Here is a 14,865-nt window from a genome sequence, read left to right on the forward strand (position 1 = left end):
CACGGAACTTGGTGCTTGGGAGCGCATTTCCTGACGGATATTGTCTATTTTCTCTATAAAGTGGGAGGCCAGGTCATCAGCACAAATGTCTGTGATAGAGGCTTGTGCTTTTGGCCTGAGGAGGGAGTGCAAGGTGTGAAAAAGTTTCTTGGGGTTGTTGGATGGTGAGGAGATCAGGGTGGTGAAGTAGGTCTGTTTGGCGAGGTGAAGGGCAGAGTTTAGAGATGTTCTGAAGCTGTCAGTACTTTGATTGACAGCTTGGCCATCCAAACTGGTACAGGGGCGTGCTGAGCCATCAGTGTGTTAATTGACAGCTCAACCAACTAATCTGAAACTGTGAGGCATCGGCTGTCTCCATGTATTTATTGTTTCAGTTGATTGCCATGCTTCTTAACTGAGCTGTGTCTCCCAGAACGCTGCTAGATGCACATTCAGCTTGTGAGGTTTGCGCTGTGCTCTCCTGTGCCTTGAGTTCTGTGTGCTTGATCTGGTTGCCTGACCTTTGACTTAGTTCTGACCATCCGCCTGTTTAAACCTTCAGAACATTACCTGTCTACGCTTTTGTCTCTTCCATCGGTTTGTGACGTACCCTCCTGGCTTCTGACCTTGGACTCCTTGACCACTTTGACTCACGGCTTGGCTGTGAGAAGTGACTAGCGTGACATTACGTCTGGCCCATACATTTTTCTTTTTCGCCAGTATGGATCCTATTCACAGATTTTGTGACAAGGTAGCGAATTTGATGCAGATGACTCAGGATCTGGCAGAGTCTGGAGTCATCGCAATATCAGTTGCAGGGTCAGATAAATCATTTAATGAAGACCCCCCCATAGCCCCCACTGCCGGCAGTGGCTGTGACGTCAGTACCTTCTGATGTACAGTTAGTCTCTCCAGAACCTTTGATATCCCTCCCTGATAAATTTTTGGGAGAGAAAGACCAGTTTAGGGTATTCAAGGAGAGCTGTAAGTTATTTTTTGACCCTGCGTCCCCGGTCATCAGGGGAGGAGTTCCAGCGGGTGAGACTAACCATGTCCCTACTGTGAGGGGTTCTTCAGACCTGGGCATTTTCTTTAGACAATTTTTTCTTTTGGATTCTACATGCCTGGACACAGCGGGTCCGTGCTCCCGAAACTTAGCTTATCCATCATGGGTGAGCTGGTTTATATTCCTTCTCTTCATTTTCTTTGTTCCCACATGCCCCAGAATGGTTTTCTGTTGATGCCTTTTTTGACAGTTTAGGTCTGATACATGATGAACCCGACAGAATCCAGGTCGCTGTGATTAAGATCATGAACCTGACACAGAGGGTTTGCACAGCTGAGGACTACTGTACTAAGTTCCAGCAGTGTTCCACCGAAGTTCTATGGAACGATGATGCTCTCAGGTGCCAGTTCCAAAGAGGCCTTTCCAAGACACTCAAGGATGCTCTTGGAGCAGGTCCATTTACCCGAGCTTAGGGTTGCAAGTCTTCGCACTGCGGAGAGAAGACGGAGACAAGATCTCGAACTCTGTCTATACTGTGGTCTCTCTGGACATTTTCTTAAGAATTGCCCAACTCGTCCTCAAGCTATCAAACCATCGGAAGAACGTCTGAGTCTGGGTGATGGCCGAGAAGGTCACCCAGACTCCCAGGTACCTTGTTCTTGCTCTGATAAAGTACTGTTAAATACGATGATTTCCTTCGAGAACCAGGTGTTATCAACATTAGCGTTTATTGACTGTGGATGTGCTGCTAATTGATTTGGGACTGGTTCTGAAGTTAGGGACAGTTAGTTTCGAAAGACCCATTCAAATCATCGCTCTTGACAAGATACCATTAGCTACCAATTTGGTCAAGAGAGCAATGGTTGATTTCACTCTCCAAGCGGGAGCACTCCACTCTGAATCTATCTCCTGTTTTGTGTTGGATAATTTACTTGCTAGATTGGTACTGGGGTTTCCATTGTTGCAGGTTCACAATCCAGTTATTGATTGGTGTCATAAGGAGATTGTGAAGTGGAGCCCCAATTGTTACAAGAAATGTCTAAAAAATGTACAAATATGCTCCGCTAGTCTGGAGGGTCTTCTGGGGTACCTGAAGGACTTTGGAGATGTGTTCTTGGGAAAAAGAGGTGGAGATACTATCTCCCCATCATCCCTATGATTGCGCTATTGATCTTATTCCTAGCACCAAGTTGCCAAAAGCTCACCTTTACAATTTGTTGGGGCCTGAGCGGGTTGTTATGAAAGAATGTTAGCGAAAGTTTACGGAAGGGTCATATCCATCCTTCCTCCTTCCTTATAGCTGCTGAATTTTTGTTTCTTAAAAAGAATTATGGGGGGGTCTCCGTCCTTGACTTGATTTCCGAGAACTAAGTAAGATCATGGTTAAAAATACCTATCCACTTCCACTCATACCGACCTGTATAATCAGCTTCTTGGGGCCATGATGTTTTCTAAACTTGATCTTAGAGGGGCTTACAATTTGATACGCATCCGGAAGGGTGATGAGAGTAAAATGGCGTTTTTAACCCCTTATCGACGTCGGACAGTATAGTACGTCCGACGTCAGCTCCCCTGCTTTGATGCAGGGCTCCGCGGTGAGCCCGCATCAAAGCCGGGACATGTCAGCTGTTTTGAACAGCTGACATGTGCCCGTAATAGGCGCAGGCAGAATCGCGATCTGCACGCGCCTATGAACTAGTTAAATGCCGCTGTCAAACGCAGACAGCGGCATTTAACTACCGCATCCGGAAGGGTGGCCGGAAATGATGGCATCGCTGACCCCGTCACATGATCGGGGGTCGGCGATGCTTGTATTTAGTAACCATAGAGGTCCGTGAGACCTCTATGGTTACTGATCCTCGGCAGCTGTGAGCGCCACCCTGTGGTCGGCGCTCACAGCACACCTGTTTTTCTGCTACATAGCAGCAAACAGCAGATCGCTGCTATGTAGCAAAGCCGATCGTGCTGTGCCTGCTTCTAGCCTCCCATGGAGGCTATTGAAGCATGGCAAAAGTGAAAAAAAAAAAGTAAAAAAAAATGTGAAAAAAATAAAAAAACATAAGTTTGAATCACCCCCCTTTCGCCCCAATCAAAATAAATCAATAAAAAAAAAAAAATCAATCACACTTACACATATTTGGTATCGTCGCGTTCAGAATCGCCCGACCTATCAATAAAAAAAAAGCATTAACCTGATCGCTAAACGGCGTAGCGGGAAAAAAATTCGAAACGCCAGAATTACGTTTTTTTGGTCGCCGTGACATTGCATTAAAATGCAATAACGGGCGATCAAAAGAACATATCTGCACCAAAATGCTATCATTAAAAACGTCATCTCGGTACGCAAAAAATAAGCCCTCAACCGACCCCAGATCATATAAAATGGAGACGCTACGAGTATCGTAAAATGGCGCATTTTTTTTTTTTTTAGAAAGGTTTGGAATTTTTTTTCACCACTTAGATAAAAAATAACCTAGTCATGTTAGGTGTCTATGAATTCGTAATGACCTGGAGAATCATAACGTCAGGTCAGTCTTAGCATTTAGTGAACTAGCAAAAAAGCCAAACAAAAAACAAGTGTGAGATTGCACTTTTTTTGCAATTTCAATGCACTTGGCATTTTTTTCCCGTTTTCTAGTACACGACATGCTAAAACAAATGATGTCGTTCAAAAGTACAACTCGTCCCGCAAAAAATAAGCCCTCACATGGCAAAATTGACGGAAAAATAAAAAAGTTATGGCTCTGGGAAGGAGGGGAGTGAAAAACGAACACGGAAAAACGGAAAATCCCACGGTCATGAAGGGGTTAACATCTGAGGGTCTGTTTGAAAACCTTGTCATGCCTTTCGGATTATCTAATGCAGGGGTCCCCAACTCCAGTCCTCAAGGCCCACCAACAGGTCATGTTTTCAGGATTTCCTTTGCATTGCACAGGTGATGCAATTATTACCTGGGCAAGACTAAGGAAATGCACCTGCTGTTTCAAAATTTTATGAATAATATTTTCTCTGATTGCATTGGAAGATTTGTTGTAATTTACCTCGATAACATTCATATTTTCTCTCCAGACTTGAAAACTCACCAGGAACATGTCTGTTTTGTGTCTGCTGCCCGGGGCTTCAGGAAAATGGCCTCGGGATGCCGTGCGTGCGCAGGTGGGGATCGTGGCGGTCATTTTCCTGAAGCCGAGATGCGAACTCGGCTTCAGGAAAATGGCCGCCGCAATCCCCATCTGCGCACGCGCGGCATCCAGAGGCCATTTTCCTGAAGCCCCGGGCAGCAGAGCGCTCCATCTGCGCACGCGCGGCCTCAGGAAGATGGCCGCCGCCAGCGGAAAAACGGAGAATAGCGCAAATTGTGCTCTTTTTCTTCAGCTGCGCAGTGCATTCCCCTGTTGGGCATGCGCAAACCACTACGCCACCAACGGAAAGATAAGCAAGATCTGGGGGAGAAGAAGCGATTTCACCACGCCCATTTGACCAGATCACCTTGATTGACAGGCGAAAACGGCGACTTTGGTAAGGTATTTCGGCAGCATAGGTGGAGAATCAGGGTACACAAAATACACTATTGTCCAGCACAGCTCAGGCCCTATTTAATGGTATTTTTATCTCATACTGAAAAAAACGGGGTGACAGGTTCTCTTTAATTTTAAAACTCTGGGCAAAACCGTCAATGAAAAAGACCTGGGTGGATGACAAACTCACACTTAGTGGCCAGTGTCAGGCAGCTGCTACAAAGGCAAATAAAATAATGGGATACATTAAAAGAGGCATAGATGCTCATGAGGAGAACATAATTTTACCTCTATACAAGTCACTAGTTCGACCACACTTAGAATACTGTGCACAGTTCTGGTCTCCGGTGTATAAGAAAGACATAGCTGAACTGGAGCGGGTGCAGAGAAGAGCGACCAAGGTTATTAGAGGACTGGGGGGCCTGCAATACCAAGATAGGTTATTACACTTGGGGCTGTTTAGTTTGGAAAAACAATGGCTAAGGGGTGATCTTATGTTAATGTATAAATATATGAGGGGATAGTACAAAGACCTTTCTGATGATCTTTTTAATCACAGACCTGAGACAGGGATAAGGGGGCATCCTCTACGTCTGGAGGAAAGAAGGTTTAAGCATAATAACAGACGTGGATTCTTTACTGTAAGAGCAGTGAGACTATGGAACTCTCTGCCGTATGATGTTGTAATGAGTGATTCATTACTTAAATTTAAGAGGGGACTGGATACCTTTCTTGAAAAGTATAATGTTACAGGTTATATACACTAGATTCCTTGATAGGGCGTTGATCCAGGGAACTAGTCTGATTGCCGTATGTGGAGTCGGGAAGGAATTTTTTTCCCCAAAGTGGAGCTTACTCTTTGCCACATGGGTTTTTTTTTGCCTTCCTCTGGATCAACATGTTAGGGCATGTTAGGTTAGGCTATGGGTTGAACTAGATGGACTTATAGTCTTCCTTCAACCTTAACTATGTTACTAAGAGTGTGCAAAGCAGTCATCAAAGCAAAAGGTGGCTACTTTGAAGAACCTAGAATATAAGACATAATTTCAGTTGTTTCACACTTTTTTGTTAAGTATATAATTCCACATGTGTTAATTCATAGTTTTGATGCCTTCAGTGTGAATGTACAATTTTCATAGTCATGAAAATACAGAAAAATCTTTAAATGAGAAGGTGTGTCCAAACTTTTGGTCTGTACTGTATATCCCGCTGGATTTTCTCCACGTGTTCATTTCTAACCAGTTGCTCGGCTTCCTTCCGTGCGGGATCAGATGAGGAGTAGCATGGACAGATGAGCTGACTTGTTTTTCATATTTGCATTCCTTCTGTTTATGACGTACTCTCCTGGCTTCTGGTTTGACACCAGTTGACATTTCCTTGTCGTGGCACCTCATTCTCACTTTGACTTCCATGATGTCTAAATTGATAAAGACTTGCATGATCACGGTGCAACTCGCCCATGAATCATCATTGATTCCAGTGACTGTCTCCTTATGTAACTAGAGCTGGACAGTTTGGGTCAAAAAGTGTCGGGAACTCTTGTCTGCACTACTATCCGCCTGGCACTTTTAGATGGTAGTTTGGCCGAGAGCGTTAAGTTCATTATTCACCATCAATACTCCTACGTTATTCTTAGTTTCCATATTCCTTTTAAAGGAGGTCCCCATGCAAGAAAAGAAGGGGAAGAAGAAACACAGGCAAGAAAAGAAATATCAAAAAGTGGCTTACTATAAAGACCGTAATAATCCAGCTTACGTTCCTCGGAACAAAAAGTACTATCATCATGACCTCCGATGGATAAATGACAGGTCACCCAGGTGAGATCATGAGGATAAAATAATACGGCATTTATTAGCAGAACCAACTATGAGCGAGTCCAGAAAATCAACCATATGATCAAAACATATCTATTTACAGGATTAAAAAACAACATATTGAGGTCAAGGGGAGGTGGAAGCACGACTAATTTCGGGAAGAAGATCAAGCCCCTAAGTCTGCAAAAGAGCTGATTGCCACTTATGGATATGACATTCGAGCTGGCAAAAATCCAAACTCAAATTGTCCAAGTTCTCCAACAAAATAAAGGTAATTTTACCGGTCTGTGAGAAAACCTCAGTTTTCTTTTAAAAAAGTACAGGGGTCTTCGTAGCAGGTGGTCAGTTTTTTGATTATTCAAAGCAAGATAGAGATGAGTTTATCTTCAAAAAATAGTAGCGCAGAGATAAAATCCAAGCTTGGATGTCCTGGAATCGTCTGCTGTATCACATAGACATCAAATGAAATCCGCTAACAAAAATCCTGTCTTTGGCCGACGGCACTGTAACTTGCTCACAGCCTGTATAATTATGTGCCCCTGTTCCACGCCATGGGAATATTTTCTTATGCTAAAACCAACAGAACAAAATGATTTAAAGGGAATTTGTCAGTAAGATTCTACTACAGAATCTGAGATCAGCATGATGTAGGGACAGAGACCCTGTTTCCAGTGATGTGTCACTTGCTAAACTACTTGGTGTAGTTTTGATCTGTTGTTTTCTCTGGTGTAGATCTAGCAGTGTTCAGAATGCTGAGCTGCATATAACCCCGCCCACACAACTGATTGGCTGCTTACTGTATTGGGGGCGGGGTTACACAGATTAGCCTGACTAGCCTGCACGTAAGACCTAGTCCTCCAGTCATAGTCTCCTTTTCATGAAACACTGATTGTATTGAAACTACAGAACACAGTCCAGTAAATGACACATCCTTGGACTCAAGCTCTCTGCCCCTACGTCATGTCGCTCTCAGATTAAATATAAAAAACCTGCTGACATATTCCCTTTAAGGATGTAGCTATTTTGGATATGCCTTTCAAACCACCCCCCTGAAATAAATAAAGAAGAAATACATGCATTAACATCTGCAGGAAGAGTTACTTCTGAAATTTGTGGTGTAAAAGTCATATCTGGTGTTGGTCATTGCATCTTAACAATAGGAGCAAAACAGAGAGAAACGAAGTATCCTCTGAGCCCGGATTTCACAGCAGGGTGTAGTACGGACAGTAAATGTAGGGTATTTTTTCCCAAAAGTTATGGCATACTGTATATGGTTGTGCCTGTACCTTTCACCAGAGCCAAAGTGTTATTGTCTGCGCAGGTAAGTGCATTTTTTTTTTTAGGAACAGTTGATGAACCTCTTCTGATAAAACTCTACCATGTCTTTCAAAAAGTAAGTCTACAGATTCATGCATTGTGTAATAAGAAAAAGGAAGACTTCCAGCTTCATGAGTTTTCGAAAAAAACAATTATTCCATAAAAAAAAGATTCCATGATCACAGCGGATACAGCAACGCGTTTCGAATGCAAACCTGCTCTGATACTGAAAAACTCAAGAAGCTGGAAGCCTATCTTCTTCTCGTCTTAATTTGCTGCAAGTAGTCCCTTGAGTTCTGGACTGAGGGAGCTGGTCATTTCTTCTTCTATATGATCCATTGTGCAACGCCAAGTCTGCCCAGTAAATAAGTAGATTGGGGTAAATTTTTTTTTTAAGCAAACACATCTTTTTAAAGTTTAAATGTCTTCCTCTTTCTTAAAAAAGGGGAAAAAAAAAACATCGTAAGGCAAACCCCCACTAATCTAGCAGCTGCAAATCATGCATGTGTGTCGACATTATTATTATTTATTATTATAGCGCCATTTATTCCATGGCGCTTTACATGTGAGGAGGGGTATACATAAACATAAACTAAATCTCCGAGCACGCTGAAATACTCAGAGAACACCGGCGCATGCTCCGAGAAACCCGAGTAACGAGCATACTCGCTGCCACAATATAGATCAATACATTTTTATTAGTACAAAAAAAAGAAGAGAAATACAGGTACTTCTCACAAAATTAGAATATCATTCAAAAGTTAATTTATTTCAGTTCTTCAATACAAAAAGTGAAACTCATTATATAGAATTCCTAGTTCCTATAGGTGGCACTAGAGTTCTAGTCCTCTTCCTCTCTGGAGACAATTTGTATATTACATAGTCATTACACACAGAATGATCTATTTCACGTGTTTATTTCTGTTAATGTTGATGATTATGGCTTACAGCCAATGAAAACCCAAAAGTCATTATCTCAGTAAATTAGAATACTTGATAACACCAGTTTGAAAAATGATTTTAAAATCCGAGATGTTGGCCTACTGATATGTGTGTTCAGTAAATGCACTCAATATTTGGTCTGGGCTCCTTTGGCATCAATTACTGCATCAATGCGGCGTGGCATGGAGGCGATCAGCCTGTGGCACTGCTGAGGGGTTATGGAAGCCCAGGTTGCTTTGATAGCAGCCTTCAGCTCATCTGCATTGTTGGGTCTGGTGTCTCATCTTCCTCTTGAAAATACTCCATAGATTCTCTATGGGGTTAAGGTCAGGCGAGTTTTCTGGCCAATCAAGCTCAGTGATACTGTTGTTTTTAAACCAGGTATTGGTGCTTTTGGCAGTGTAGACAGGGGCCAAGTCCTGCTGGAGAATGAAATTTCCATCTCCAAAATGCTTGTCGGCAGAGGGAAGTATGAAGTGCTCTAAAATCTCCTGGTAGACGGCTGCGCTGACTTTGGTCTTCATAAAACACAGTGGACCTACACCAGCACAGGACATGGCTCCCCAAACCATCACTGATGGTGGAGACTTCACACTAGACCTCCAGCAGCTTGGATTGTGGCCTCTCCACTCCTCCTCCAGACTCTGGGACCTTGATTTTCAAATGAAATGCAAAATTTACTTTCATCTGAAAAAACACCTTGGACCAGAGAGCAACAGTCCAGTTCTTTTTCTCCTTGCCCAGATAAAACGCTTCTGGCGGTGTCTATTGGTCATGAGTGGGTTAACACAAGGAATGTGACACTTGTAGCCCATGTCCTGGATACCTCTGTGTGTGGAGGCTCTTGAAGCAATGACTCCAGCAGCAGTCCACTCCTTGTGAATCTCCCCCAAAATTTTTGAATGGCCTTTTCTTAACAATCCTTTCAAGGCTGCGGTTATCCCGGTTGCTTGTGCACCTTTTCCTACCACACTTTTTCCTTCCACTCAACTTTCCATTAATCTGCTTGGATACAGCACTCTGTGAACAGCCGGCTTCTTTAGCATGTTCCATGTATAATGGTTTGTTGTATAAGATCAACATAGGCACACAAGGTGGTACAGACTTCAAGTAAAACCAGGATAGCATATTTACCCAAGGGAAAATCAAAGAAGAGCACCCCTAGGTGCTGACATCTACTGTATTGTATCTGCATAATTTTTTTTGAAAATCTTATGACTTATGTGTTTTACATCTTATTTTTAATTCTGTGTACTGTAGCATAGCTAAAGGGTGTGTAGTCGACGGGAGGTATGTGTCACATAAGTGCCTTGTTGCTGTAATGTAGCCTGGAGTATTTCTTTCTTGCACATATATATACAAGATTATGTGTTTCAGGACCTGTGGTGATGTCAGACCACATGGCTAATCATGATGGGTTACTGGGTGTGGTTAGCTCTATACAAGACAGGCTAATGCTTAACACAGCAGATATGTGTGGAGGTGAAACCCTCCTGAGTGTGTTAAGGCTCCAGGACTGAGCCTGATGGACTGGACACTGTTTCCTTTTCCTGAGCTAAAGGCTATTTGTTTGCTCTTATTTTGCCATGTGGTTTATGAAGTGAACTGTGAACTTTTAAAGGAACGTGCCTCCTGAGTGTCAGCCGTCGCACCTGAGTGAGTGAAATCCCTACAATTGGTGGTAGACGTGCGGGCAGCGTTCCCAGCGGAAGACGTAAGTCTATTATTGAATGTCCTGGGTCAAGTCTGTTGTAAGCCAGCAAGCAAGCATTGCCGGGGAAAATGGAGGACCTGCTGAAACACTGGGTCCAGTTGCAGTCACAGCAGGAGCAACGGCAGCAAGAGACCAACAGGCTGTTGATGCAGCAGATACAACAGAGCCAGCAGGAGCATCAGCAGCAGATGCCTTTCCATTAATAGCGTCACTCACTATGGGAGCGTGTGAGGCGGGGGCCGTTCTCACATATTACCTGTACTATACTGCACAGCGTCACTCACTATGGGAGCGTGTGAGGCGGGGGCCGTGCTCACATATTACCTGTACTATACTGCACAGCGTCACTCACTATGGGAGCGTGTGAGGCGTGGGCCGTGCTTACATATCACCTGTGCTATACTCCAGAGCGTCACTCACTATAGGAGCGTGTGAGGCGGGGGCTGTGCTCACATATTACCTGTACTATACTCCACAGCGTCACTCACTATGGGAGCGTGTGAGGCGTGGGCCGTGCTTACATATCACCTGTGCTATACTCCAGAGCGTCACTCACTATGGGAGCGTGTGAGGCGGAGGCTGTGCTCACATATTACCTGTACTATACTCCACAGCGTCACTCACTATGGGAGCGTGTTAGGCGGGGGCCGTGCTCACATATTACCTGTACTATACTCCACAGCGTCACTCACTATCGGAGCGTGTGAGGCGGGGGCCGTGCTCACATATTACCTGTTCTATACTCCAGAGCGTCACTCACTATAGGAGCGTGTGAAGCGGGGGCTGTGCTCACATATTACCTGTTCTATACTCCACAGCGTCACTCACTATGGGAGCGTGTGAGGCGGGGCCGTGCTCACATATTACCTGTTCTATACTCCACAGCGTCACTCACTATGGGAGCGTGTGAAGCGGGGGCTGTGCTCACATATTACCTGTACTATACTCCACAGCGTCACTCACTATGGGAGCGTGTGAGGCGGGGGCCGAGCTCACATATTACCTGTACTATACTCCAGAGCGTCACTCACTATGGCAGCGTGTGAGGCGGGGCCGTGCTCACATATTACCTGTTCTATACTCCACAGCGTCACTCACTATGGCAGCGTGTGAGGCGGGGGCCGTGCTCACATATTACCTGTACTATACTCCACAGCGTCACTCACTATGGGAGCGTGTGAGGCGGGGGCCGTGTTCACATATTATCTGTTCTATACTCCACAGCGTCACTCACTATGGGAGCGTGTGAGGCGGGGGCCGTGCTCACATATTACCTGTTCTATACTCCACAGCGTCACTCACTATGGGAGCGTGTGAGGCGGGGGCTGTGCTCACATATTACCTGTACTATACTCCACAGCGTCACTCACTATGGGAGCGTGTGAGGCGGGGGCCGTGCTCACATATTACCTGTACTATACTCCAGAGCGTCACTCACTATGGGAGCGTGTGAGGCGGGGGCCGTGCTCACATATTACCTGTACTATACTCCAGAGCGTCACTCACTATGGCAGCGTGCGAGGCGGGGCCGTGCTCACATATTACCTGTTCTATACTCCACAGCGTCACTCACTATGGCAGCGTGTGAGGCGGGGCCGTGCTCACATATTACCTGTACTATACTCCACAGCGTCACTCACTATGGCAGCGTGTGAAGCGGGGGCTGTGCTCACATATTACCTGTTCTATACTCCACAGCGTCACTCACTATGGCAGCGTGTGAGGCGGGGCCGTGCTCACATATTACCTGTAGTATACTCCACAGCGTCACTCACTATGGGAGCGTGTGAGGCGGGGGCCGTGCTCACATATTACCTGTACTATACTCCACAGCGTCACTCACTATGGGAGCGTGTGAGGCGGGGGCCGTGCTCACATTACCTGTACTATACTCCACAGCGTCACTCACTATGGGAGCGTGTGAGGCGGGGGCCGTCCTCTCATAATACCTGTACTATACTCCACAGCGTCACTCACTATGGGAGCGTGTGAGGCGGGGGCCGTGCTCACATATTACCTGTACTATACTCCACAGCGTCACTCACTATGGCAGCGTGTGAGGCGGGGCCGTGCTCACATATTACCTGTACTATACTCCACAGCGTCACTCACTATGGGAGCGTGTGAGGCGGGGGCCGTGCTCACATATTACCTGTACTATACTCCACAGCGTCACTCACTATGGGAGCGTGTGAGGCGGGGGCCGTGCTCACATATTACCTGTACTATACTCCACAGCGTCACTCACTATGGCAGCGTGTGAGGCGGGGGCCGTGCTCACATATTACCTGTTCTATACTCCACAGCGTCACTCACTATGGGAGCGTGTGAGGCGGGGGCCGTGCTCACATATTACCTGTTCTATACTCCACAGCGTCACTCACTATGGGAGCGTGTGAGGCGGGGGCCGTGCTCACATATTACCTGTACTATACTCCACAGCGTCACTCACTATGGGAGCGTGTGAGGCGGGGGCCGTGCTCACATATTACCTGTACTATACTCCACAGCGTCACTCACTATGGGAGCGTGTGAGGCGGGGGCCGTGCTCACATATTACCTGTACTATACTCCACAGCGTCACTCACTATGGCAGCGTGTGAGGCGGGGGCCGTGCTCACATATTACCTGTACTATACTCCACAGCGTCACTCACTATGGGAGCGTGTGAGGCGGGGGCCGTGCTCACATATTACCTGTTCTATACTCCACAGCGTCACTTACTATGGGAGCGTGTGAGGCGGGGGCCGTGCTCACATATTACCTGTTCTATACTCCACAGCGTCACTTACTATGGGAGCGTGTGAGGCGGGGGCCGTGCTCACATATTACCTGTTCTATACTCCACAGCGTCACTTACTATGGGAGCGTGTGAGGCGGGGGCCGTGCTCACATATTACCTGTACTATACTCCACAGCGTCACTCACTATGGCAGCGTGTGAGGCGGGGGCCGTGCTCACATATTACCTGTTCTATACTCCAGAGCGTCACTTACTATGGGAGCGTGTGAGGCGGGGGCCGTGCTCACATATTACCTGTACTATACTCCACAGCGTCACTCACTATGGGAGCGTGTGAGGCGGGGGCCGTGCTCACATATTACCTGTTCTATACTCCACAGCGTCACTCACTATGGGAGCGTGTGAGGCGGGGGCCGTGCTCACATATTACCTGTACTATACTCCACAGCGTCACTCACTATGGGAGCGTGTGAGGCGGGGGCCGTGCTCACATATTACCTGTACTATACTCCACAGCGTCACTCACTATGGCAGCGTGTGAGGCGGGGGCCGTGCTCACATATTACCTGTACTATACTCCACAGCGTCACTCACTATGGGAGCCGGGGCCGTGTTCACTGTACTATGCTCCAGAGCGTCACTCATTATTCTGATGGTTTTGGTTGTTGGCAGGCCGTCCCCTATACCATCTTAAAGCCTAATTAGACAGGCCGATCACCTGACAAAAGAGCAAAAGGCTCATTTCATGCGCGATCCATCAGTTTATATATAAAGTTGATATTTCAGTGCGCAGTCCATGTGTTATGACTCGGCTTACACACTTAGCTCTGGGTGTGACCACCGCCCCCGGCCACTTACACACCAGCAGGAGACAACGCTCGGCGCCCATTCCCGGGGACTCACCACTTCTTCAGGACTATCTTCTCCCACCGTGTTCCCGTCTGAGCAGCTATCAATTTCTTCAGATCTTTGATGGTGTCTTCTGAGCTGCACAACACAACGTTAAGGAAACACCAAAATACAATGATCGGCCTGCAGTAACATATACAGAATATCTGATAACCTTGAGAAAATAAGTAAGTGAGACTGATGCCAAGAGGGACACACGGCCTCCTCCGTGCGGCGGGGCGTCTGGCCAGTCCGTCAGAATCACATTTCCTCGCACATCCTATGGAGGGTCTTGTTTGCGGCGGACACTGGAAGGATACTTGCATTTTACTCGCACTTTCTTCCCCAATCGGTCGTTACACACCACCTCAATCATGATGAGGCCTGGAGGTAAAAGAGTCGGTGAATTTATGGGACCGTAGTCAAAGGCCTTATTGACCCCTAAAGGGACTGTCCAGCACTTTTATATGCAAGGCACATTCTTCAGATAAATCATCAATATCAGATTAGTAGCACTAGAAGCAGCGGGGGTGCCGGACCGCCACTGATCACCTCTCCGAAGGATAGGCCTTTAATATAAAAGTACACCTGACAAAAAGGGTATTTCCATCATCAAAATCCGATCCCAATATGTAGTCGCTGTAAAAGTAATAATATGAGCAAATCCCTCCAATTAGAAATCTACTATATAATTGTCTATGGGTCACTTCCGTCTGTCCTGTCTGTCGCGGTTATTTGTTCGCTGATTGGTCTCGCCAGCTGCCTGTCATGGCTGCCGCGACCAATCAGCGACGCGCACAGTCCGGAAGAAAATGGCCGCTCCTTACTCCCCGCACTCACTGCCCGGCGCCCGGATACACCCCTCCGCTCACGGCTCACACAGGGTTAATAATAATAAAATAAATAAAATTACATACTCACCTACGCCGCCTTTTCCGCTCCTCG

The 14,865-nt window shown here is 46.2% G+C and overlaps 1 protein-coding gene and 1 long non-coding RNA gene across 4 annotated transcripts in view; one reads left to right on the plus strand and one right to left on the minus strand.

The window, feature by feature from the left end:
* Positions 1 to 4,930, plus strand: part of LOC138677136 (uncharacterized) — a 47,740-nt gene extending 42,810 nt beyond the window's left edge. Inside the window, exon 7 of the mRNA XM_069767036.1 lies at positions 4,361 to 4,930. Within this exon, the coding sequence (XP_069623137.1) occupies positions 4,361 to 4,465 (105 nt within the window). The 3' untranslated portion in view covers positions 4,466 to 4,930. The remainder of the gene's footprint in view (positions 1 to 4,360) is intronic.
* Positions 1 to 14,612, minus strand: part of LOC138677139 (uncharacterized) — an 86,427-nt gene extending 71,815 nt beyond the window's left edge. For 2 of the 3 annotated variants that reach the window (XR_011320863.1, XR_011320864.1), the window contains exons 1-2: positions 14,241 to 14,612; positions 13,936 to 14,019 (exon numbers count right to left, since the gene is read on the minus strand). This is a non-coding gene — a long non-coding RNA (uncharacterized lncRNA). Of the gene's footprint in view, positions 1 to 13,499; positions 13,751 to 13,935; positions 14,020 to 14,240 lie in introns of those variants that run through there. The other variant, XR_011320862.1, reaches the window with a different exon arrangement.
* Positions 14,613 to 14,865: the final 253 nt, after the last annotated feature.

Source organism: Ranitomeya imitator, chromosome 4 (assembly GCF_032444005.1).
Source record: "Ranitomeya imitator isolate aRanImi1 chromosome 4, aRanImi1.pri, whole genome shotgun sequence".
NCBI classification, from domain to species: Eukaryota; Metazoa; Chordata; class Amphibia; order Anura; family Dendrobatidae; genus Ranitomeya; species Ranitomeya imitator.